The 26,112-nt window shown below is 34.0% G+C and overlaps 1 protein-coding gene across 4 annotated transcripts in view; it reads right to left on the bottom strand.

The window, feature by feature from the left end:
• CNTN1 (contactin 1) overlaps positions 1-26,112 on the bottom strand; it is a 348,668-nt gene that overhangs the window by 156,711 nt on the left and 165,845 nt on the right. For all 4 annotated transcript variants that reach the window (XM_041736681.1, XM_041736678.1, XM_041736680.1 and 1 more), the window contains 2 exons: positions 7,275-7,407; positions 5,523-5,555 (listed from right to left, as the gene is read on the bottom strand). In XM_041736681.1, coding sequence (XP_041592615.1) covers positions 5,523-5,555; positions 7,275-7,335 — 94 coding nt within the window. In that variant the 5' untranslated portion in view covers positions 7,336-7,407. The remainder of the gene's footprint in view (positions 1-5,522; positions 5,556-7,274; positions 7,408-26,112) is intronic.

Here is a 26,112-nt window from a genome sequence, read left to right as displayed (position 1 = left end):
AAGTTCATTTCTTAAATTTGATCAGGAAAATTAAGAAGAAATAATAAAATTATATAGGATTATTTGTTGTCAAATTTACAAATGTGAACGACAGGCAAAAACTACTGTTTTTTCTGTACCATTCTCAGTTCCATCATTAACACAAACTTTTTTTAAAAAGATTTTATTTATTTATTCATTCATGAAAGACAGAGAGAGAGAGAGAGAGAGAGAGAGAGAGAGAGGCAGAGACACAGGTAGAAGGCAAACAGGTTCCATGCAGGGAGCCCGACGTGGGACTCAATCCCAGGATACCAGGATCATGCCCTGAGCCGAAGGCTGGCGCTAAACCACTGAGCCACCCAAGGATCCCAAATGGTTTTATTATCTATAACAGAATTACTTCACCTCTTACTATGTGGAGATGGTCCCCTGTAATCTTGCTATTTATTCTATTTTATTTCTGAAAATGAAAGTATAATTATGACTTATACTTGAGAGGTTTTTAAATTCATTTTATATCTATTTTGAAACAAATTCTATTTCTCATTCTGTAATATGTCATCTCAATCTGTTAGTTATAAAAACATACATCTACATAAGTATGTTATAAGAAGAATCTCAGGGGAAAAAAAAACTATTAGAAAAAAAGCAATGGCAAAAAAACTTGAACAGAGTCTAATAGAGGGATTTTTCCCATAGTTACAATGCTACACTGATTATGGGATAGCGAGTACAAGTCTCTTGAAATACAATAACTTCTCTAAGTTTAAGACAGTATTTAAATTGTCTCAAAGAATGCTTTTCCCTCCTGTTTTCACTGTCAATCATACCCTACAGATAGGAGAACAAGGTTGTTTAGAGCTTGGGCTTTGAATATTTGGGTGCCCCAATCCTTTAGGGTCATATAATATTGGAGTAATCTACCATAACCAAAATATAAAGGACTTATTTTGAAGACCCTCAGCAATCAAACTGTTAGAACAAAAACTAGGGTCAGGTTAGTAGGAAGGTTGACTAACTTTCCCTTTGCCTGGCTATACCTGCTCAAGAGCCTATCAAGTCTCTTGATAGTAGCCACTTCCTCGACCTAAGGTCCATCTACTACTAAAGCCTCTACACACTGTGTTTTCCTTAATATCTTCCCACACATACTTCATGTATACCCCACTATGTAGGATGCTTTAGTTAGTAGGCCTACTTTTATCACCTTGTCTCCTCAAGCTATTTCTAGTCTATTTTGTGACCATATCACAAAATAATGATAAGTCAGTGAGTGTTATAAAATCTCAGTCATAATTAGAGGCAGGATAATGCTATATGAATGAAAATAAGGCTAAGTAATTGATGGGAGTCTAACAAAAATAATGTGAAAATCTGGGTATAAGTACTGTGAAGACAGGAAATTCCATATTTGCTCTCCAGAATTTTAATTTTCCTTGATATTATTTTGAATATTATAGTCATATGATAATCCCATCATACAAATGAAAGATTATTTTATACTCTAATTCTTATAGAACAAGTATTATACTGCTATTTTGTCTCATTCCCTTATTGTTTTTGTCACTAAGTTATAAAGGTATTAAAGAGCTATTATTTACATTTTATGTTAGCCCAGGTGAAAGTTGGTTCTAAGTTAGCTGTCTTATTATATTTTCTTATTATTAAAGTAAAAAAAGACCATAATTGAGAAAAAGATTTAAAAATAAATATTAAATCTCAAATATTTAATTATTAATTAAATATCTGAATGTTACGTGTTCACTATATGGAACTTAGTTGTATTCATTCTTTTATCTCAATAAGATACACGTTGGTTTCATATAATCTAAAAAAATAAATAAGGGAGGAAATTTTACAGATATGGAAAAGAATGGACTTAGTTTTGATGATTTTTAAAAAAGATTTTATTTACTTATTCATGAGAAACATAGAGAGGAGAGAGAGAGGCAAAGACACAGGCAGAGGGAGAAGCAGGCTCCTTGCAGGGATCCCGATGTGGGACTCGATCCCGGGTCTCCAGGATCACGCCTGGGCTGAAGGCGGCATTAAACCTCTGAGCTACCCAGGCTGCCCCAGTTTTGATGATTTTTTAATAAGCCTTGGTGTACTTTATTTTTCAAAATAAAAATATCTATGTATTGTTTTAATGTATCTATTTTATTTAAAAGCTAGTCATCTAGGCTATTAAGATTATTATGTAGTAATAGTTAAAAACTATTGTATATCCAAGATAATTTATTGGATAGAACTTTTCCATTAATAAATGAAAAAAAAAACAACAAACCTCAATTTCAAGTCACTTACATAATGTGACAGACATTATTGCTTGACTCACCAGTGCCAGTCCTCTCCTTTTACTGTGATGACAAAGGTCAGATATGCTCAAGGACCAAATCCTCCTCACATGACTCAGAAGTATAGGTTGACTATCATTAATACCATTATATTACTCCTTCCTATGACAAGCTTGGTGGCAAATTTGTGACCCAACTCTGGACATTGAGGTATTTGGAGATCTACTGAGAGGTATCTTGCTTTAAAAAAATAGATATAAGGGAAAAAAACACCCTTTTCACTTACAGATGTTATTATGCCTACATGTAATATCTGCAACTGCCACACTATTTCCAACAGGTCAAGCATAAAGCCTGAGCATTGGCCACTGGGTTCACAATGTGTACATCCTGGTGACATGGACAAACTATGTTTGTTGAATGCTCATGTGAAAGTCTGATAAGTAGGTTCAAAGGGAAATATTGGTCAGAGAATTGAAGACAGAAAGCATAGTCTATTTTTTTTTTACTAATAATATTGAAAATAATAGTTAAGTGGGATATTAGCTATAGGGTGTGGGATTTTCAGAGAAATGATTTTTTTAAATGAAGTTACTACAGAATGCTTGTATGTTGACAGCAATAATGCAGTAGAGGGAGAGACTGATGATGAGGAACACAAGGGACAATTGCTGGAGCAATGCGCTTAAATAAGCCAGATTGGATAGGACAAGTGTACAGGTGTAGGTTTAGTATGGTGACATCCTGGGTGAAACAAGCAGGAAGACAGAGTGTATGAGCATAGATGTAGGAGAGTAAATGTGTAAATGTGATAGCGTGCACTTGTGGAAATTCAAGTTTTCTCTAAAACTTCTGTGTAATAGGAAGCAAAGTAAGGATGACAAGCAGCTGTTGGAGTTTGGAAGGGGAGGGAGTAACTATGACACGATCTAGGCGAATGAGAAAATGAATTCACTGAGAAAGTGAAGTATATTTGCTGGGCAGTACCAGCTGTTCATTTGAAATTAGCAGTTATGAATTTAACTTGATATCAGTCAGCATAAATGAGTTTTTTTTTCTTAATGACAATTATCTGGATGGTCAAATAAGTTTAGGAGTATTTGGATATTTTACAACTCTTCTCTCCTCAGAGATTCACATACTTTTCTCTTAGTGTGATAGTGTTGGATTGTACCCCCACAAGTCCTAATCCCTGGTGTATCATAATGGGGCCACATTTGGAAATAGGATGTTTACAGAAGTAATCAAGTTAAAGTGAGGTCATTAGGTGGGCCCTAATCCAATATGACTAGCTACCTTAAAAAGAGGTAAATTCAGACAGAGGCAGACATGCACAGAGGGAAGATGTGAAGAGACATGGGAGGAAGACATACATATGAAGAGGAAGCTGGACCCTGAGGTCATTTTGTCATGAGCAAATGAATGTCCAAAGCTGCCTCAAAGCTGAGAGAGGCAAGGAAGAAGATTACTCCTACAGGTTGCAGAGAGAGCAAGGTCTTGATAACACCTTGCTACAGATCTCTAGCCTCCAGAACATTTCTGTTGTTATAAGCCACCCAGTTTGAGGTACTTTATTACAGTAGTCCTGGGAAAGTAATACATGTATTATACATATTAGGTAAGTAGTATACTTATTACTTAAAGTTAATAATAAACTATTGAACCTTTATGAACTAGCCTTTCCCAAATTTATTTAACAATAAAGTCATTTTTTTTAATGGAATTCCTACTAACATCTTGCTGCACAAGTGTTTTCTAAAATGTTTGGAGAAATCCTGACTTCATGCAGCCCATATTTCTCTGCCTCTGCATTTTTATTTATTCCACTTCCTTTATTTGGAATTAGCTCCATTTCTAACGTTTGAAATACTTCAAGACTTACTTATCCACTACCCCATCACTAAATATTTCTTAATTCATCAAAATAAATCTTTTAAAATGCTCATTATATTTTTCTTATAAATTTGTTACCTTCTTATTTATCTTATTTCCTAGTATATGGTACAGTTCTCTAAGTTAAGCAGCACATCTTATTAATCTTTATATAGTATCCATGCAGTGATTCGTAACCCACAAGTGGAAACAGAAATGGCTTTGTCAGAATTCATGCTAAGCCTTTCCTTTCCTATAATCCTCACTGCAACCTAATAAATGGAAGTTCTTTTGACCTATGCTAGCATGAATATCCTTGATTTGGCATGCAAGTTGTAGCACTAGCTGCTCAGTGATTCTTTCCAATTTTTCATTCTCCTACCACTATGCAGTGGCTTTTACAAGTTACTAGTTTTAGTATGTTCACTAAGTACCTATTATGTAGATCACAGCGCTAGAAGCTATCATCACATTCTTGTTTTAACCCTCACAAGGATCCTGTGATTTTTGCATATGGGGAAGTTGAGGTTCATAGAAGGTGAATAATTTGTTACAAGATCACATTGCCAGGTTGAAGATACAAATCCAATTGTTCTTACTCTAGACTCTATTTTCTCCAGTATCCCATGCTGCCTCTATTTTTGGCAAGAAATGTTCATGGTTGAAGTAGAATTTAAACTAGCAGAATTACCAGTTATATTTAAAAAATCATAAACAATAAATTCTGAAATATCTTTGGAGTCCTAATTAAACTGAATCTTTAGGTTTTGCAATCACTAACTTTAGTTCTATCTCTTTGAGCAAATAAGAGGCTTTCAAAAGTAAGTTAGGTGTTTACAATATTTAAAATGTTGCTTCAAAATATAATAGCATAGAATTGTTACAAAGCATGCAGGAAAAAATACAGGTCTCACGGAATATTTTCTATCTGCCACAATCCTCTAAAAGCATATTTGTTTGTAGTGTATCACAATGCACCTTAATAATAATTCAATTCATTTTGACAATCAAAACAAGTTGTCTTATGACCCCAGATAAACCACCTTACAAAATCTCTAAGTGATCTAATATCAATGGTTTGCCTTTAAGTTTAGAGAGTTAATAGCTTTTTAAAAAATATTTTATTTATTCATGAGAGACACACACACACAGAGACAGAGACAGAAACACGGGCAGAGGGCGAAGCAGGCTCCACGCAGGGAGCCCGATGTGGGACTTGACCCCAGGATTCCAGGATCATGCCCTGGGCCAAAGGCAGGTGCTAAACTGCTGAGCCACCCAGGGATCCCCAAGTTAATGGCTTAAAGTAGAGATGAAATATGGTTCATTCGAGAAAGCTATTTTAAATAATTTACCCTTTCATCAACTTACCTCCATGACCATATCTTCTGTACCATGTAAACTCTAGGAAAAAAAAAAAAAAAAAAAGCAATTTTAGTCCCAAAGCAGCCCTTCAAAAGTTGTGGTTTCAAAAATTACTCAAATAACTGAGATTCTAGTTAATGAAATGACATTACTGGCCCTTTACTATTACAGTTGATATATCATTCTGTTTGCAACTATTTATTTCATGTCTTTGCATTTTATAGTTGTGTAAAATTTATGGTCAATAGGTGGGTGGAGGGATGGGGTAAATGGGTGATGGGCAATGAAGAGGGCATGTGATGGGATGAGCACTGGGTATTATACTATATGTTGGCAAATTGAAATTAAATTTAAAAAAATGTAAAATAAGACTTGTAGTTAATAGAATTAGGATGAATTTTTCAGTACTAATAAGGTTATTATTTTATTTCATTCATAAAGATAAGACTTAGTCACAATTACCCTACCACAAAATTTTCTTTATTATATTTGTATAATATGTATATAAATATGCATGTACCTCTGTGTATATAATTCCTGTGGTTATAACAATGTTGTTAAAATTCTCAAGTACTGATGAAATTATTATATTTTTTGAATTCTGAAGTCATCATAATAAAAATTACTCCCCAAAATAAAATAGAATTTTTATTTTCTTAGTAATAAACAAGAAATTCAATAGAATGACTAGCAGGTTTATCATTAAAACAATCAGTGGGAAAGGAGAAAAAATGAGTGGGAAATATCAGAAAGGGAGACAGAACATGAGAGACTCCTAACTCTGGGAAACGAACTAGGGGTGGTAGAAGGGGAGGTGGGCTGGGGGTGGGGGTGACTGGGTGATGGGCACTGAGGTGGGCACTTGATGGGATGAACACTGGGTGTTATTCTATATGTTGGCAAATTGAACACCAATAAACAATAAATTTATTAAAAAATAAAATAAAACAATCAGTGGGGATTGATAAATGAAGGATAAAATCCATCTATGTCTTGAACTTAACATCTCGATAAGCATTAGAATTAAGGTAATTGAGATGTATTAGAAATATTGATTGTTAGAAAACTTGCTGCCTTCAGATAAAAATAATGCATCCCCCTCGTAGAAAATTTTTCTGAATCCTACACTTGAAAGAGTTATAGTATTTCTCCTAAAACTAGAGCACTTTAAAAACTATTTTGTTATTTTTAATGTCCTTGAACACATTGTAGATTATTTTGAAATTGTTTTTCACAAGATGACCAGCAAGTAATAAAAATTAGATTAAATTAAAAACAAAAGTAACAAAAGTTTAAAATGCATTACTTTCTAATTTTTTGACTACATTATACTTTTATTTATGCTATCGAGGCTATTTGAGTTTACTGTACTATATGGTGAAAATATTATCCAATGGTGAGCTATTGTATATATTTTTTACAACAGCACACTAAATTATGTCAATTTGTCAAGACTGGCCATAGCAGGAATTTTTATTCCCCAGCAACTGACAAATGCCATACATCAAGGATATTTTTCTCTTCCAGAGATTCACATTTTAAACATTGCCAGTATACTACTATGTAAGACTGATTAAATCTTGTGAAATTTTACTTGAAAAAAGAAAAATAGGGTCAACTTTAATATACATTTATGTGTACAACACAGATGTCAAAAATATTAATTTTAACTTCATGTACCATATTTAATAAAGTGAATACACACATATTGATTATATTGACATAATTCATGGAGAATATGCAAAGGATATTTCTTACCTGATAAACAGCTTGTAAAAGATATTATCACAAGGTGACTGACCAGCAACCACATTTTCATCTTGTGTGGAGTAAAGGTTAGTTTTGATTTTCCAAAAAAGCTTTGGGTTTATGGTAGCTGGATAATAAACACCTGCATCAAAAACAGAAAAAAAAAGAAGAAAAAAAAAAAAAAAGGAAAAGAAAAAGATACGATAGGGGGAAAAAATGCTCATCACTTGGGGTCATCAATATTATCAATTCTATTTTAGTTTATGTTTATTATTTATAAAATAAATTTTAGTTTACTTAAATATAATTATGAGCACCATGTTTTATGAAACAAGTAGACTTAGTATCAGAGGTTTATCAGCTGCTTCCAGTATTAACACTATATGAACATGAACAAGTAACATGATTGACATGTTCTAGTTTTTACTCTAACAATTGAGCGTAATAGTACTTTTTCCACAAATAGCATAGTTATAAAATTTCAATCTTCATCAATTTAATTAAAGATCAAATTTAACTGAAGGGCTAGCAGGAAGATTCAATTAAAGATATGTTTGTAAAAGACCTTTGTAAACTTATAGGCGTATTACAAAAGTGATATGTTAGGATTACCTATTGGTGGCTGGTGGAAAATTTTTTGCCAGAAATGCTAATTTTAAATGCTAAAATATATTGACTAATAATACATTCATCCATCTTTCTCTGCTTCCTTTTTTTCATTTATTCATTCAACAAAAAGTAAGTAAGATTCTTACGTGTCAGGAAAGAAGAATCTAGGTTTTGTGGAGACTTATCTTTAAAAGTTAGAGAGCTGTATTTAAGGACAAGAAGACAAAAAATACTAATGTAAACTAAAATACAAACTATGCAGTAGTCTAATTAAAATACCTTGCTTTTATAAGTTTTAGAAAAACTTAGGATCATGTGATTATTCTGGCGAGGCTTCACCCAGCAGGGTCTTGGAATAGCCTCATGTAAGGGAGGTACCTCACAATTTAAGCTTCATTATCTTTGTGGCAACTCCATTTCTGTGTGCAAGCATATAGATAGAGGAATCAGAAAGAAAGACATAGTAGGCTTGCCCATAAGAAATTTGTTTCTCAATGGGAACACACAGATGTGTACAAAAATCAGTGTGATTGAATAGTTGTTTGGACCTATGTGTTATTAAACTTGAACACATGGTAATTATTTAAATTGGAAGGACTGTAAAATATATCATGGTGTGAATGGATCTGACTGTGGTAGACAGTGCATTATGGTGGAGGTATTATATTCTTAGATTTGAGTCATTTGGTGACTTTAGAACCCAACTGCTTCTTTCTGTAACTCCTTCAGAACAACATTTCCCAGGACATGCTTGTTTAAATATATAATGAACCTTGTGACATTAGGTTATTTTCTTTCCAGAATTGTTTTCATACTCTATTTTAATTTAGATTTTACATTCAACTCTATGTCCTGAGATTTTTCAGTGTTATTTGAAAACATCGCCTAATATCTTCCAAAGTTGGAACCTATTGTGCCCAGTTGAAGAGGGCTCAGGTTGTGATCACACAGTCCTGGGACCAAGTACTGCATCAGGCTCTCCACAGGGAGCCTGCTTCTCCTTCTATGCCTATGTTTACCTTTCTCTGTGTGTCTCTCATGAATAAATAAATAAAATCTTTAAAAAAATAAATAAATGCCAGGATCACTTTAGACCAGTTTCTTTTTCTTGGACATATGTGAGAAGGTGAGAACTCTTGGTTTGTATAAATTATATTTTCTGGACTCTTAATTTTAATGTAATTGTATTTCTTTTACTAAGAAGACAGAAAAATAATAAATAAATAAATAAATAAAGGATTTAAATAGTTCTGAGTTACCTATTAATAAACTGTTATAATTTGAGAACTCTAAGCAATTCTCACAGATATTCAACTTTGAGAGCAAGGGATGGAGCAGCAGTTTTGATATTGAATGTAGAAGAACCAGCATTGACTGGATAGAAGAAGAATCAGGTAAAGAATGAAGAAAAATTTCTGTGACAGTTTTATTGGGATTTATAATTTTGATGGAGTATGTCAGTGAGATTTTGGTTTATTTATCTCATTAACTTTATAGGTAGTATCAGAAAGGAGAGCTGGTCTAAAGAAAAATTAGCTATACCAACAAAGAGCAAGTGATTTCAGAAAATTGGAAATAAGATACATAAGAATTTTCTAGGTCTGGGATGTCATTTGACATTTTCTCCTTAGGTAACAACTGAAGGGCTACCTTCAGTATGTGGGAAGGTGTGGCAAGGCATGGTCAAAAGAGAACAAGGGGAATTCAGCCAATATCTGGCTGAATTTTGGCCTATCCATTTTTTATGCTAAAATATCTTTTATTTGTCATATAACTAGATTCTCAAAACAAAAAAATGAATTCCATCTCAGATATTTCAAAAATTCAGAAAGTCCTCATATAAATTTGGGTGGACATATTAAAATAAAATTATGAAATTTTGAGTTAGGTCCATTAAATTTCTCTCTTTAGAAAGGGATGAATAGGATAATGTATCCAGTGGAATTAGAACTCATCTTAGCTCATGCCAAATTTGGATATTGTATTATCTAGGCAAGTCACAAAACAAGAACTTTCCTTACTTCCTCTATCAGAAAATGCTAATCAAAACCTGCTGCAAAGCTAAAGCCAGTGCCATTAACCAGCTTTTAAAACTATATTTGGGGGTTTTCTCATAATTATTCAAAACTGCCTAAGATTTATCTATGTATAAGCATATATTTTCTAACAAAAAGACCTTATCCTTATTATATTTTCCAAAAATTAATTATGCTAGTAGATTTGGCTACTGGAACCAGGGCCATAACTCAAGTCTAATGGTTGAACACACCAGACACATAAGGTTTTGCGGTTGTTTTAGATATTACAATTAGTGATAAATTACTTATGTGCTAAATAATGAACTTTAAGATTTTTTGTAATGGAATCTTCATTTTGTCAAAATTTTCACAAATAGCACATGTACAAACACCCTACGTACTTATCATGAAATGCCTCTCCACTAATGGCAAAGTCTTTTTTTATTGTAGTAAAATATATATAACATAAAACCTACTATTCCAACCATTTTAGAGTGTACAGTTCACTGGTACTGTGTAAATTCAAATTGTTGAACAACCATCACCACCACGCATTACCATAAAGCTTTACATCTTTCAAGACTGAAACTCTGTACGTATTATACAATAACTCCCCAAGATCTCCTCCTTCAAGCCTGTGGCAACCAACAGTCCTCTTTATTTTTTTTATCTCCCCTTTTGCCCATACCCCAACATCTGATAACCTCCACACCCTCTGTTCCACCCTCTGTTACTATAAATTCAGCTTTTCTCACTCATTCTTTAGCTTAAAACTTACAGCAAGTTATTAATCCCTGACCCTGGTTTTCTTCATATATAAAATACAGAAAGACTATTTCATATGACTATTATAAGAGTCATATAACATTGTGCATGTGAAATATATACTATGAAAGTATTTAATAAATATTAATTTATTATTCTAGTAGGCCACAGGCCAATCAGGTCAGGGAACATGCCTCTTGTTCATTGTTGCTTTTATAATGCCTGGCACATTGAAGTCTCTCAACATACATTTATTGAATAAATGAAGGAATGACTGAGCTATTCCATAACTATTCTGAAGCACTCGCCATAAACAAACTGAAATGTAACTTTAATTCCTTAAAATAAGGGTAGGGTGGTGAATATAAGTAACAAGGAATGTTGCCTATTGGAGCTTTGCTTTTTGTTTGGGATTACTGCTGCTTATAACATAGTCTAGAATATTCTAACTAGCAATATTTTAAGGCATTTTTTAATATGCGCTTTGTTGAATGTTGTTGGAAATCTGTCTTCTAATCTGAATATTCACACTGGAGTCAGAAGGAAAAGTTTTCATTATTTTGAGCATGTCTGTGTCATGCCATGCTATCTTTTCCCTCACTCCAAAATATTGCCTATTTCAATAGGACAGTGAGTCATCAGCCTGACAGCATGTAATTTATTTCACTTAATGGGTTTCTTGCTGTTCAAATATAAAAGCATCTTTCACATCTTGTCCACACATTTGTTTTCTGCTAGTGATTTGCTCTATTGTGTCACCAGTTATCCTATCATTTGTGACTCCCCGATCACATTCCCTCAGCAGTGCTGCAGAAAAGAGAGATGGAGAGGCTGAGCCCATCCCTGCTAATGCAGAAGAAACTGCTCTCCTTCCTTTACTCTGCAGGATATACCCCTCAGTAATTCACATCTCACCTCCCAGCCCACAGGCCTGAAAGCACTACAGCTAATGAAGTGGCAAAAGAAGAAAACAAACAACTCTAACAAAGACGTTGCCGTTTATAGGACCAGACTTTTTTTCTTCTCTATGGAGAAGAAAATACATAGTGATTAAAAGCAGGAACCAGGGATGCATTCCTGTCTGTGAGACCAGTTGTGCTGGCCACCTCCCTGAAAGTGTTGGCCTCTGGAGTGCATTCAAAGCCCTGTGGCTTCTCTACTCAGTGGAGGCCTCTCACCCAGTAGAGCAGATGCAGCATCCCCCAAACCATCACAGATATCCAGGTGTCTAGTCACTGCTGTAACCCTGACATGTGTTGGCACTACCTTAATCTCCAAGGGAATTCAACTTCTTTTCTCCAGCGTCCTTTACAGTATGCCCTAGTCACACATTAAAACAACATGTGACAATGAGACAACATAGTATGGCAATTCTATGTCTTCCTTCCTTTTCCTCCTTTCTTCCCACACTTGTTTTTCTCCTCACCTCTCGCTCTCTACTAGATATTCATTTTTCTGCTGGCCAGACACCATCTCGCTCTGGTGTCTGTCTTAAGTTCTAGCATAGGCTAATCCATATATGTTATTCAAAAAAGCTTCAACAATACATTAGCAAGCATTTAGCCAATAACAATTATTTCCAAAGTCTTTAGCACTGTTATATAACTAAAGGATGTACGTAATTAAGGCCAGTACAACTAGTATTCCATCAATTGATAGTTATACAATCATTTACATTGATAGAGGAGAGAATTTTAGGAATATTGATAAAATATTAATATATGTAATCAAATGGTCACATCTCTATTTTCTAAAGAAAAAAGACATTGGAGGGGACCATCAGGAGTCTATCCTGATCTATCCTCAACACTGCTCATGAAAGGCCATGTTAAAGAATATTTATTTATGGTGCTTATAATATTTCTGAAAAATATTTGCTGTTAAGCACTATTTCCAGAACACAGAGGAAGTTTATTGGAATCGAACACAGATTAGTTTAGGTGAAAAAATACCATTATCTCCTATTCTACATTTTAAGGGACATTTTATCCTCAGACTCGTTTTGAAATTCTGCTTCTCCTATACAAGTCATTTAATATTCCTGAGGGGTCTGTTACTCAGTCTGTAAAATGGAAATCCAAGGTTCTTCCTTACAGGATTGTGAATACTAATACACGCATGTATATGGATACATGTGTGTGGGTATGTGCAGGTGTCTAAGTAAAAGCCTTACAACATATATACATAGTAAAAGTAAATAATTTAAGTGCAAAAAATTAAATTTTCGAGAAATAAAATTAATTTTTGAATTTAAACAATACTACCCCTTTACAAAGAGGATATTATATATTTAAGCTCATTAAACATTTCATATCAATATTCTATCTCTTCAATTAATTCAGATGAAATATAACTTAAACATAGGTGACACATCTCCCTGTAGCTGAATAGTTGAATACTTTAGATGTTCTTCTCCAGCCTCACACTGACTTCTTTCAACTCTAGCATCAAGTTATTATTATTAATCTCAGTTCAATAGGTTTTCTGCAAAGTCGTTAGCAACATTTTAGCAGCTTACTACTATGATCAAATATACTTGGTAAAAATTTCTAAAGAACTTGCTCTTCAAAGCCAAAGAATACAGCACACACTAAAGGAAAATGCCCCAAGTTTTAAAAGTGATTATAAACAGTGTCCTTTCTCAGAAAAGTCATACATTGCACCATTAGCAGGTAGTGCATAATATTCTTTAGATTGCAACCATCTTAGTCCCTGAAATAACTCAACATTGATTTTGTCTGAAGTATATGTAAAAAAAGGAGGAATACATTTCAAAACATTTCAATAAATGTAACATCACCAGATTGAGAAAAATGACTCAGAGGCTGCTCAGGAAAAAAAATCTGAAAGCATTTTGAAGTTATAGATATTAATTGAATGCTGACAGCACAGCCGGCATTTTACAGAACAATTGACGGCTCACAGTTTTAGATAATTGGGTTTATGATTAAGTTAATTACCCATTTATTTTTAAAATCATGTAACACATGCAGAGGAACTTAAAAATAGTAGAACCCCTGTATTTTTTAAGAACCCCTGTTTGTGATATTTATAGGACATATTTTTCACAGGCTAATTTAAGCCAGTGATGTCATACTAAATTATAGTTGATGAAGTCATGTGTATTCATTGAGGTGATTTCAGGAAATCATCACTTTAAGGTTGTAAATAGAAAATCCTACATATATTTAATCTTCCATTTTAGGAGCATGTGTATATGTGTTTAGGTATCTCTTAAAATTTGAGTTAATGCAGAAAGGCCCTGTTGATTCCAAACTATCCCCCCTACCTCCCATGAAAATGACATGGTATCAATTCTACCCAATTAATTTGCTTGAAATTACAAAATTGAGATACTAATGAAAAAAATGGAGATAGTAGTCATGATCAAATCCGGCAATATGATTATGTAAATATTTGCAATTGTAAGCATTATTGATTCAATCAATGAGCAAGGGAGGAGCTGTTTTATCAAGCAAGATTTAAAACTCAAACATATATTTATGAGATTCCACTCAAATTCTTTCCTATCAGTGTGTTGATATGAGTCAGTTTATTACTCAAGGGCAAATACAACTTCTATTCTACTTTGAATATAAAGCTACTTTTGGCAAAGAATTGCTATTCAAAATAACAGATGAATATCAAATAAAAGGTGAAACACATTGGTGAGTTTTAGTATAGGTTTGGAAGGACACTGGGAAGCAGAACTGATCATTTCTGCGTTGTCAATGATTTATATAAAGGATCAGTGGAAGCAACTGAATGGAGCCAAATCATGAGAAGGAGTGTTGAAGGTAACAATGTAATCTCAGTTAATGGAGAAAGTAAAAGAGCAATAACAAGCATATGTGCTGCAAGTTTTATAAACTACTAAGCTATATTTCATCTCATCTGATCCAAGTAAACGTCTCTGAGATTTTTAGAAATGAACTGAATCATCAGGGTCATGGGGATTGCCCAAAGATACACAGAGCCAGGGTGTGAATCCTTCTATTCTAGACAGATTTAAAACCTATACTCCTTCATTGTTTATTTTTTAAAAGATACTTAGAATTTATCCTTGTTCTTGATTACAAGAAAGGATATTTTGTATATTCTATGATCAACATATTTTTCAAAATGCTAAGTTAGTGCTTCCCAAAATATGGGCTAAGGGCCACCTACCTTAACAACATTTGGATGTACTTGTTAATAAAATAGATGTATGAGAAACTCCCAAGAAAGTCTCTGAGGAAATAACCCAAGTCTCCACATTTTAATCAAGCCTCCCAGGTAATTTGTAGGCTTACTAAAGTTAGCAAGTATATTAAGTAAAGGTCAGAATATTTCCAACACTCAAAGAGAACAATCAAATGTGTCTTGAATTCATTAGGCCACATGTTTAACCAGTGCACTCTAAATATCAGAAGATATGCAAATTCAATAGTTCACCTCTTAAAATTATGTCTGTACTGTACTTTGTTGTGGTGCTTGGTCTGGGCGAGAATTGGATATCCTATATATCTACATCTGATTTACTTTACCATGTCATAATGAATAAGGTATTTTGATATATTGCTTTGACTAATACCTGGAAGGTTTCCTACTGTTAAATGAGACTTATTGGACTATAATGACATGATTGAATGTGCTGTTAATTTTTCTTATTGCCCAACGGCAGTTCAAACTGATCTGAGATAGCTGTACTACTACAAAGAAATGTGTTCCATGATACCTTCTCTGTGAATCGTATCTAACAATCCAAAACAGGATTTAATAAGTCTTCGACAGCAGAAAAAAATTCCCATGCCAGCAAAACAGAACTTTCAAACTTCTTTCCCTTTTTCTCCCCCACGAATTCACAAAAGAACAAAACCTGAGAAGAAACCATACCAGATTGAAGCACTCACTCAAGTTACACTGGGAGTTTTAAAGACCTCTGGGCTGTAATACTTCCTTTGTATGACTTTATTCCTCTGTAGAGATGGCCACGTCTAATAAAAAGGCTTCACTGCTACCAACACTTTCTTTTCAAAAGTTCAACTTGAAGCCCTTCTCCCTCATGCAGTTGCAAAGGCTCAAGATGTTTTCAGCTGCTCTTGCTGTACAATATCTGTATGTCTTGTATGTAAAGGAGCAGGTATTTATTATACATCACCAATCTAAAGGCATAGAAAATTTCTTACTCTGACAAGACCCACCCATAATTAGGGAACAAGGCTGATGATCTTATGTCTCCTATTACCTGCTGTTCAGGTAAAGAAAGATACTGTACAGAAGGAAAGATCAGAATATAACCTTTAACATTCTATTTTTTAAATAACAGGGAAGAGTCACCAACTATAGGTCATTGCATCAGTACTTGAACGGATGAGTGATTCCTACCAAAATAATGTGGGCCCTATTCCTGGAAATGATATGAGAATTATTTTTTAAATGCATTTCAATTCTATTAAAACAATTCAACAAGTATTTACTTTTAACATATATAAAAGAGTATCTGAATATTTGTGCAATTTAATCAGACATCAGTTTTTATTGCATGCTATTCAAAGACCAAGAAATTTGTTTCATTTTCTTTGAAGATTATAAAGTAATGTAATCATACAAAGGTAGCTGGATGGTAATTTTTAATTATTCATTCATTTTATACATATTTATGAGCACCTATCAAGTCACAACATTTTGTAGCAGCAGCAAACATATTGGTAAATCAAAGATACACAGTCAGTAAGAGACTTTCTAGATTTAAATGCCTCAACAGTAGCTCGTCTCATTCCTTTCTCTATACACTATATTACCTAACACAAAGCCTTACATGTTGAAGGCACTCAATTAATATCTGTTGAATACATTTATGGAGTAATTACTAAATCATTGGTCTGTATTTGACAGGCAGATCCATGCAAGCAGGACGATGTGGCAATATTAAAAGCATAAAGTAGGAAAGTAAAGGGTAAATTCAGACAAGTCTGCAGATTTTAATACGGCCAGGAACTCATTGGAAGCATTAGAAAAAGATAAGTGGGAAGATGAATATGATCCAAATTATAGAACCTTAAATGCCAAGTGTTGAACTTTTCCTTCCTTCCACAGGCAGTCACTGAGTTTCCCTTCCTGAATTGTTCTGCAGGAAAATATCATCATTCTCTTTAACCCTAGGTACTTTCGATGATGAACACTATGTATTTCAGTCTCTTTTTCAGGTTTGTGTTTACAGAAGAGATATTGGGAAAGCTCCCTAACTCCTGAATTTTGATGCCCTTGTGTAGAGGTTTCAGATTTATAGCAACAACATGGTCTTGAGGTATACAGATTTTTATCTTTTTTTATTCAAATTTGTATCAAATATTAATTAAATTTCCAATAAAATAAAAGTGGATACATCCCTCCAGTTACATATAATTTCAGAACAAAGATGTGGCTGGTGCAAAAACTGAAATCTAACAGAAAGGGATTCTATAGTTTCTGATAATAACTTTATTCTTTCTAAATATAAGTAATTATTTCTTTGTATCAAATTTAAGTCATATCAAACAAGAATTTATTGAGCATCTACTATATGAAATGGCCCAGATGAACCCCAATTGGAAATAGAAGTGTAGGAATGGATAAAGAAGATGTGGTTTATGTATACAATGGAATATTACTCAGCAATTAGAAACGACAAATACCCACCATTTGCTTCAACGTGGATGGAACTGGAGGGTATTATGCTGAGTGAAATAAGTCAATCGGAGAGGGACAAACAGTGTATGTTCTCATTCATTTGGGGAATATGAATAATGGTGAAAGGGAATATAAAGGAAGGGAGAAGAAATGTTGGGAAATATCAGGAAGGGAGACAGAACATAAAGACTCCTAACTCGGGGAAACGAACTAGGGGTGGTGGAAGGGGAGGAGGGCGGGTGTTGGAGGGGAAGGGGTGACGGGCACTGAGGTGGACACTTGACGGGATGAGCACTGGGTGTTTTTCTGTATGTTGGTAAATTGAACACCAATAAAAATTAATTTAAAAAAAAAAGGCACAAAAAAAAAAAAAAAAAGGAAATAGAAGTGTAGGCAAATTCTCAAATTTCAGAAACTTAGAGTCTAGTTAGGCATAAGGATAGAGTAATCTCATTGGATCTACCCCTGATCGCTGTTACCAAAAGTAATCTGTGCCATAAGTTTATTATTTCAATGAACACATATCCAAATACCTGAAGCTCAGTGAATAATATAAAATTTAATTTGATTTTCAAGAAAGTTAACTCTCTTGTACTCTCTGCCACAAAATTTGTCAATGATACACCATCATTTCAAATTCATTCAACAAGTATCTACTGAGTATCTATTTTATGTATTATACTGTATATTATACTAGGCTTTAAAAAATATAATATTATAGTATATTTTATACTTTATAATCATATATACTATATATAATTATCATTAGAAATACTATAGAACTTAAAACATTAATTAAATAGTTCTTAGCATAATAGTTAAGGTAACCACACTCCATCATCTCTCCAAGCCAGGCTTTGTTCTAAAGTTTAAGTATTAAGTAATATTCAAATGAATCAATGATGTAGTTATTAGTATTAACTTCAGTTTATGGGTGAGAAAAAAATGTCTCTTCTATATTTCAGACCTCGAGCAAGCTTTATCTTTATAGGGAAGTCCATCCTCTGGCAATCTCATATAAGGTTTTCTCCATTCTCTAAAATCATAGAGCAGTTGTTTGACTCATTCATGGATTCCTTATTTTAAGGTTTTGTGTATCTTTCAAATGCAAGGCCAATTCCAACTGAATATAGGGACGCTTTATTAGAAAACATATTTGAAGACAATTTCAAGGGTTGAGAAAAAATTATTTTGGAGAAGTGGTTTCTTTGCCAAAATTTGGTATTTTGACAGGTCTTTATGGCTTATGAGGATAAGTATAGCAGAACATCTGACTGTAAAAATGTCCTGGAAAGTCTGGGCATATGGCAAGAGCATTTTAGATTTTATATTTTTAAAAGGCAATGAGATTAAAACACAAGACTGTAGACGCAGTCAGAATTCTTTCATATGCTTATTTCAATTGGGGACGTTATATGAGCAATTGGCAAATGGGAATACTATTACACTTGTGAAAATTATATGAAAAATGTACACAAGACACCTGTTTTAGTTTTTCTTCACCTCTAACTAGATTAGATGTTACTGAAGAAAAAGAACATGTCATACATATTTTCATATTCCTATTTGGTGCTTAAATACTTTGCACTGTGTGTGATCAATAAATACATGTCTGCATGCATTTGCATGAGAGTGGGTGTGTGTGTGCTTAATGCCACTGAGGATATATCATAGAAGAAAGCTGATAATTAAAAGAAAAAACACCACCCTGTGAATGGCTATGTAACTGCCTTCTTTTAGAAGCCTTTAAGCACAAGAATCACTATTAAACAAACAGTTTATATTCTTTTGAGCATAATTCCATGCATTTCAACAAATGGGAAGAATGATATGACACCATTTCTCTTTCAAGATCTAATGGATTCTCTAATGCTGTGCAGTTGCCAATTTGCACTGTAGACATATAAAATCAGTAATTTACTCAGCAAACATAGAAACAGTTATATAGGCAATTTTATTTGTTTTAAAATATTTAAGAGTCTATCTTGTACTCTGTGTTAGCTCCTTTGATATTCAACAGACCCAAGGTTTATGGTCCTTAGCTGCAAGGGGGTTCTGGACCTATGAGAAATAAACACTGCTTGGAAGGAGTTGATGAGGAAGAGGAAGTAGGTGAGGGGTGAGTTCTCACCTCTTGGTCTGCCCATTGGTGTGGAAGATGTTGCCACTTGACAAAGGGGAAGCAGGGTTTTGGTGGAAAAATAAGTTGACCAGAAATTTAATTTTGAATATGTGGTAATTTCAGTTTCCTATTATACATCCAAGTGAAGATACCAAGTAAACATCTGAATAAATGAGACCAGAATTTGGAGGGTGTTGGGGTTGGGAATAGGTATCTGAAAGTGCTTACATGGAGATAACAAACATTTGGAGCCCAGTAACAGCTAGAACCTCCAAATCAATTTGCTTTATACAATGAAAAAATGAAAGGGAAATAAAAGAAATAGAAATATAAACCTGAAATGATTTTTCCCCCATCATGGCCCTCTCACTGACTAAAAACATAAAATAAGGGAAGAAAGCAGTGACAGCTGTATCTATTGGCAGGAGCCCTGCAGCCCTTTGCTCTATTGCAGGAATTATTTACCTTCTTCGAGTTTCTATGAGTTAGAAGAAAGTTTTTGGCTCTTGTTCAAAAATTCTTTCTGAATCAAAACAGATTTTTTTTTTAAATGCAGCTGGTGCTTTGAAGATTTAAGAATATCACTACTATAGTTTCACCTTCTTAGAGAAAACATGTCAGAAACCCATAGGTTTGAGAATGCAGAAATTCTTCCTCTTTTATTTTTGTGAGCTAATTTTGAATGCATAAGACTTACTAAGGCTATTAAAAAACTTTGTCTTATTCAATAAAGTATCAGTGTTGAATTCAATATGTTCACATTCATATCTCCAAATCTTAAATTATCATTGACATTTTAAGTAATTTTGATTTAGCTTGAAAATTAGACTTCTTACATGACTATAGAAATGATATAATGGGGACGCCTGGGTGGTTCAGCGGTTGAGCCTTTGGCTCAGGGAGTGATCTTGGACTCACGGGATTGAGTCCCACATTGGGTTCCTTGAATGGAGCCTGCTTCTCTCTCTGCCTATGTCTCTGCCTCTCTCTCACTCTGTGTCTCTCATGAATGAATAAATGGGATCTTAAAAAAAAAAAAGAAAAATGATATAATGATCTTTTCAGTTAAGGTGGGGAAAAAAGGTTATGCAATTTAGCAGTAAACATTAGGCAAAGACAATATTTTTATTTGAATCATCTAAGCGACCATTCATTATTTATATTTGAATTGTATCTGAAATCTTTAATAATAAATAATAATAACCAGGATATTCCTGCTTAATATTTTTGGTATTTTAATGAGTATTTATCATCAATAGATATATTTTGCTTCAATTCCATCTCCATCATGTTTTTGTTTAGTCACCCTCCAGTTGTTTTCATTTTGAGTTCCATGTGTTTAGATTAGCGTATCTTAAATTTTTGGTAAGAAGAAATTATAATGATTTATATTGTGCTGAACTGAACCACTCTAGCTCTTAGCATTCCAGCAGAAGCAAAAGCACAATGTATTGTCTTCTTTTTTTTTAAGATTTTATTTATTTATTCATGAGAAACACACACACACACACACACACACAGAGAGACAGAGACAGAGACAGAGACAGAGAGAGAGGCAGAGACACAGGCAGAGGGAGAAGCAGGCTCCATGCAGGGAGCCTGACGTGGGACTCATCCGAGGTCTCCAGGATCAGGCCCTGGGTTGAAGGTGGTGCTAAACCGCTGAGCCACCCGTGCTGCCTTGTGTTGTCTTTTATATTTCTTTTAAAAATACATTTATAATAAGGTGTGGGCAAATTGTTTCACAGTCAGGTCAGCTAAAAAGTTAAAAGTTTCAAGTTGCAAATATCTTGCCCTTGTGAAAGTGAGCTTCTTAAAAAATTAAGAGGTGTGGAATAAGTTACATCCCCAAAACGATTAGTGTTTTTATCAGTGAAAAATGTCTTAACTAAATCAGGTATTATTCATAATGTTCACACAAGAGGTTTGTGAATTATTATGGGTACTCATCCTTAGGTCTTCCTTTAAAAATAGTAATGAAATTTTAATTATAGTTCTATCATCTCTTGTCCCCTTCTTTGAGAAGGATTCCATTCCTGTTTTTTGCAATTAGTATTTTCATTTGAATAGGAGTCAGTGTTTAATATTTTGCTGAGAATAAGAAACTCCCCTGAAACATCTAGAACATACATAGCATTTTTATAAAGCTGAAAAGTCCTATTGATCACAACATCTTTAGATGTGCACGCAGTGACATAGTTTTTTAACCTGAGATAAGGTTAGCTATACTGTAGTAATGTCCTTCCTGTCACCTTCTGTTAGTTGCATCTGTTTAATTTATATATCCTTCATCTTCAAACAGGCCTGATGTAAAGACCCAACTTCTAACTGTTCGATCTTTAACTTTATCAGGCAGCTGGTTATTTTGGCTAGAACTAAGCTGCAGAAAGAAGATAAATTTGAGATACAGCTATGGTATGGGAGAGTTCAATTTATTCTTTCATTAAACAAATATTTTAGCAAATTTTCATGCAAAATTGAAAAGGTAGAAGATGCAATATTGTCAAGAAATCGGTTCTTCCCTCTATAGATTCAGTAGAATCCCAGTCAAAATCCCAGCAGTTATTTTATGTTATTTTGTGTGTTGGCAAACCAATTCTAAAGTTTAGATGGAGAGGTAAAAGAACCAGAATCATCAACACAATATTGAAGGCAGGGGACCAATGCTACCTGACTTCAAGACTCACTATGATGCCATGGTAAACAAGACTGTGTGATTATGGTGAAAGAAAAATAGATTAATAGATCAGAATAGAGAGCCCAGATATAGACCCACTTAGTCAACTGATCTTTAACAAAGGAGCAAAGGTAGTACAATGGAGCAAAGGTCATCTTTTCAACAAATGTTGCTCGAACAATTGGATATACACATACAAAATATGACTCTAGACACAGACTTTACACTTTTCACAAAATGGGTCACACCTACATGTAAAATGCAAAGCTACAAAACTACAAAAATGCAAGGTAACATAGGAAAAAACCTAGGTGACCTTGGGTATGATGATGACGTTTTACATACAATATCACAGGCACAATTCATGGAGAAAATAATTGATGAGCTGGACTTCATTAAAATTAAAAGCACTAAGTATATTTACATGATTGTATAACCATCACCACTATCCATCTCTAGATCTTTTTAATATTCCCAAACTGAAGATACTAAAGTAAACACTAAAGTAAACACTAAAGTGTGTTTAAATATTGGCAATATGATATAGCCCTCCTCCATTTATGGCCCACTAATAATAATAACAACAACAACAACAACAACAACAACAATAATAATAATAAATGCATTAATCTGGTTCTGCTTTGTCTCATTCCTGCTTGCCCATTACCTGCTTTTCATATGTCTAACTCATTCGTTTCTCAAAGTGGAACCTAAATGCTCCCTAGGGAAGCTGCCTCTTAATCCACAAGTGAAATCAGGATTTCCAACTGCACTTTCATAGTTTCCTGTGCTTTTCCTTCATTGCAAGCATTGTATTTTATGATTGAACGATTATCAATGTGTGATGCCTCCTTTGGTCTATAAGCTTCAAAGAAAAGCTCCATTTGCCTTTACACAGGAAATGCTCAATAAACATTTTTTAAATCCTTGAAAATATAAATAAATGCCTTGAGAGTATAATTATTCCATTGACCTAAAAATAATAATTATGTACTATTGTACAATGCCCAGAGGGATAAACTGAAGAGACTGAAACAAGAAGGAAGAACATAAGGATTGCCTAGTCCTCTTGCCTCAATCACATTCTAACTGGTCTGTCATATTTAAATGTCTTAGTAATTTCATTTTAAATCACTCATAGCATCCACTATCTTTGTCTTTTCATCTTCACATTATGACTAAAAGCCATTCAGTGAGGGTCAATGATTCTAATTACAAGTCTAGCCACTTCTCATCAACCTTTTAAAGAATTCCCCTAATTTATTTGTAAATAAATTAGGTCCACAGATGGAGAGGATGTGGAGAAAGGGGAACCCTCTTGCACTGTTGGTGGGAATGTGAACTGGTGCAGCCACTCTGGAAAACTGTGTGAAGTTTCCTCAAAGAGTTAAAAATAGACCTGCCCTGCGACCCAGCAATTGCACTGTTGGGGATTTACCCCAAAGATAATGATGCAGTGAAACGCAGGGACACCTGCACCCCGATGTTATAGCAGCAATGTCCACAAAAGCCAAACTGTGGAAGGAGCCTCAGTGTCCATCGAAAGATGAATGGATAAAGAAGATGTGGTTTATGTATACAATGGAATATTCCTCAGCCATTAGAAACGACAAATACCCACCATTTGCTTCGACGTGGATGGAACTGGAGGGTATTACGCTGAGTGAAGTAAGTCAATCAGAGAAGGATAAACATTATATGGTCTCATTCATTTGGGGAATATAAATTATAGTGAAAGGGAATATAAGGGAAGGGAGAAGAAATGTCTGGGAAATATCAGAAAGGGAGACAGAACATAAAGCCTCCTAACTCTGGGAAATGAACTAGGGGTGGTGGAAGGGGAGGGGGGCGGTGGGTGGGGGTGAATGGGTGATGGGCACTGAGGGGGGCACTTGACGGGATGAGCACTGGATGTTATTCTGTATGTTGGCAAATTGAACTCCAATAAAAAATAAATTTATTATAAAAAAAGAAATAAGTCAATCAGAGAAGGACAAACATTATATGGTCTCATTCATTCGGGGAATATAAAAAATAGTGAAAGGGAATAAAGGGGAAAGGAGAGAAAATGAGTGGGAAATATCAGGGAGGGAAGCAGAACATGAGAGACTCCTAACTCTGGGAAACGAACAAGGGGTGGTGGAAAGGGAGGTGGGGGTGACTGGGTGATGGGCACTGAGGGGGGCACTTGATGGGATGAGCACTGGCTGTTATGCTATATGTTAGCAAATTGAACTCCAATAAAAAAAAGAAAAAAAAAAAGAAAAGAAATTGCTTGCAATACCATAGGACAGAGAAAAAACTTTGTAAACATACCAGTATATGTCCAAGCAGAACAACAACAACAAAATATATATGTATATATATATATATTATATATATGTATACACACACAGACACAGACATACACAATACGCATTTTGCAAAAAAAAAAAAAAAAAAGAATTTCCTAAGATAGCAGATTGAAGCCTTACTGATAATAACTTGAGAAGGGAAAGTTCAATGCTTTAACTTTTTATTGCTACATTCAAAATACTCTCAAGTGGGGGTGAATGGGTGATGGGAACTGAGGGGGGCACTTGACGGGATGAGCGCTGGGTGTTATTCTGTATGTTGGCAAATTGAACACCAATAAAAAATAAATTTATTATTAAAAAAAAGAAAACAAACAAAAAAACCCCAAAATACTCTCAAGGATTTAAAATGATTGACTCATGAAACAACTAATCTCCTGGTATGCTATTGTGGGGTAAAGTGAGAAGCAGTTGGGGGAGTGAGGTTCGTTCTTTGTCCACATGGATGGGTATCTCTCACATTGTTTTGTTGGTGGAGAGCCATTCCGCTGGCTAGAATCTTAGTCTGTATACTGAAATGATAAAGCGCTCTGGAAGACGTACCAAACCCTGAGAAAGTCCTGCTGTCTTCCCCAGCAACCAGGTAATAGAAATGTGCAAAGGATAATCGCTGGCAAAAGAAAACAAACACTAGCTTATTTGTTTACTTTTCATCTAAGAACATTTCTTTAAACACCTCATCTAGTCTAGAATGAGTAACCACAATTTAAGATTGCAAAGTATACCACAATTGATTTCCATGTTACTTAGAAATCATGGGGACTAATTATAACTTGAATTGTGTTTTTAATAGTCTTTTAACACTCAAAATATTGTTTTTTTTAAATTTAAGTGAATGTATCTATACAGTCTTTTTTATAATGCATAGGTTATTTTAATAGAATTCTATGGAAATTGGCACTGATATTTTAGAATGTAGCTAATTTTAAAAATATGAACACATTAAGGAAACTGATAATACTACTATAGTTGCTTTCAAAATATAAGAAGTCTATAATAGAAAATAAGAGCATTTAAATCATTCTGAAGTAAAATTAATCAGAATATAAATAAGGTTTAAATTTATCACCATAAACTAAGATCAATGATTCTCAACCTTTTATGGTCATAAACTCTTTTTGATAGGCTAATGAAAGCTATATAACACCTTCTCCAAATAATGCAAGGCCACACACACAACATTTAATAGATATGGTTAAAACCATGGAACTAGTTTTAAAGTTCTATAAGGACAGATCCCGTGGTCTGTTGGTTTATCCCAAGTGTTTTCCACGGAGACTGAAATTTGGATAACAGCCATCAAATATCTGTTAAATACATGAATTTAGCTTTCCTCTGGAAGCTTAGGTAAGTATGGTTCAAAATGAAGTAAAAAATCAGATTTTAAGCAATTAGAAAAGAGAAGGCAAACTATTATTTTCATACTATGTGATTATATACAAGAATAAGAAAGAAAAAAGATTTAAGTCAAAATACTAGAATTAAGAGCTATACAGAAGATAAATATAAACTAAACAATGGTTTTCTTGTGTATTAACAATAAATACTTAAAAATAAGAAAAATAAGCCTCTATGTACAATATTAACAAGCACAATTATCCAGTAGTACTCTTAATAAGTAATGTGAAAAAATTTTTTTTAAAACTGTATT

The sequence above is a fragment of the Vulpes lagopus genome, chromosome 21 (assembly GCF_018345385.1).
Source record: "Vulpes lagopus strain Blue_001 chromosome 21, ASM1834538v1, whole genome shotgun sequence".
Taxonomy (NCBI): domain Eukaryota; kingdom Metazoa; phylum Chordata; class Mammalia; order Carnivora; family Canidae; genus Vulpes; species Vulpes lagopus.
The sequence above is the reverse complement of the archived record's forward strand: the minus strand, read 5'-3'. Positions and strand labels throughout refer to the sequence as shown.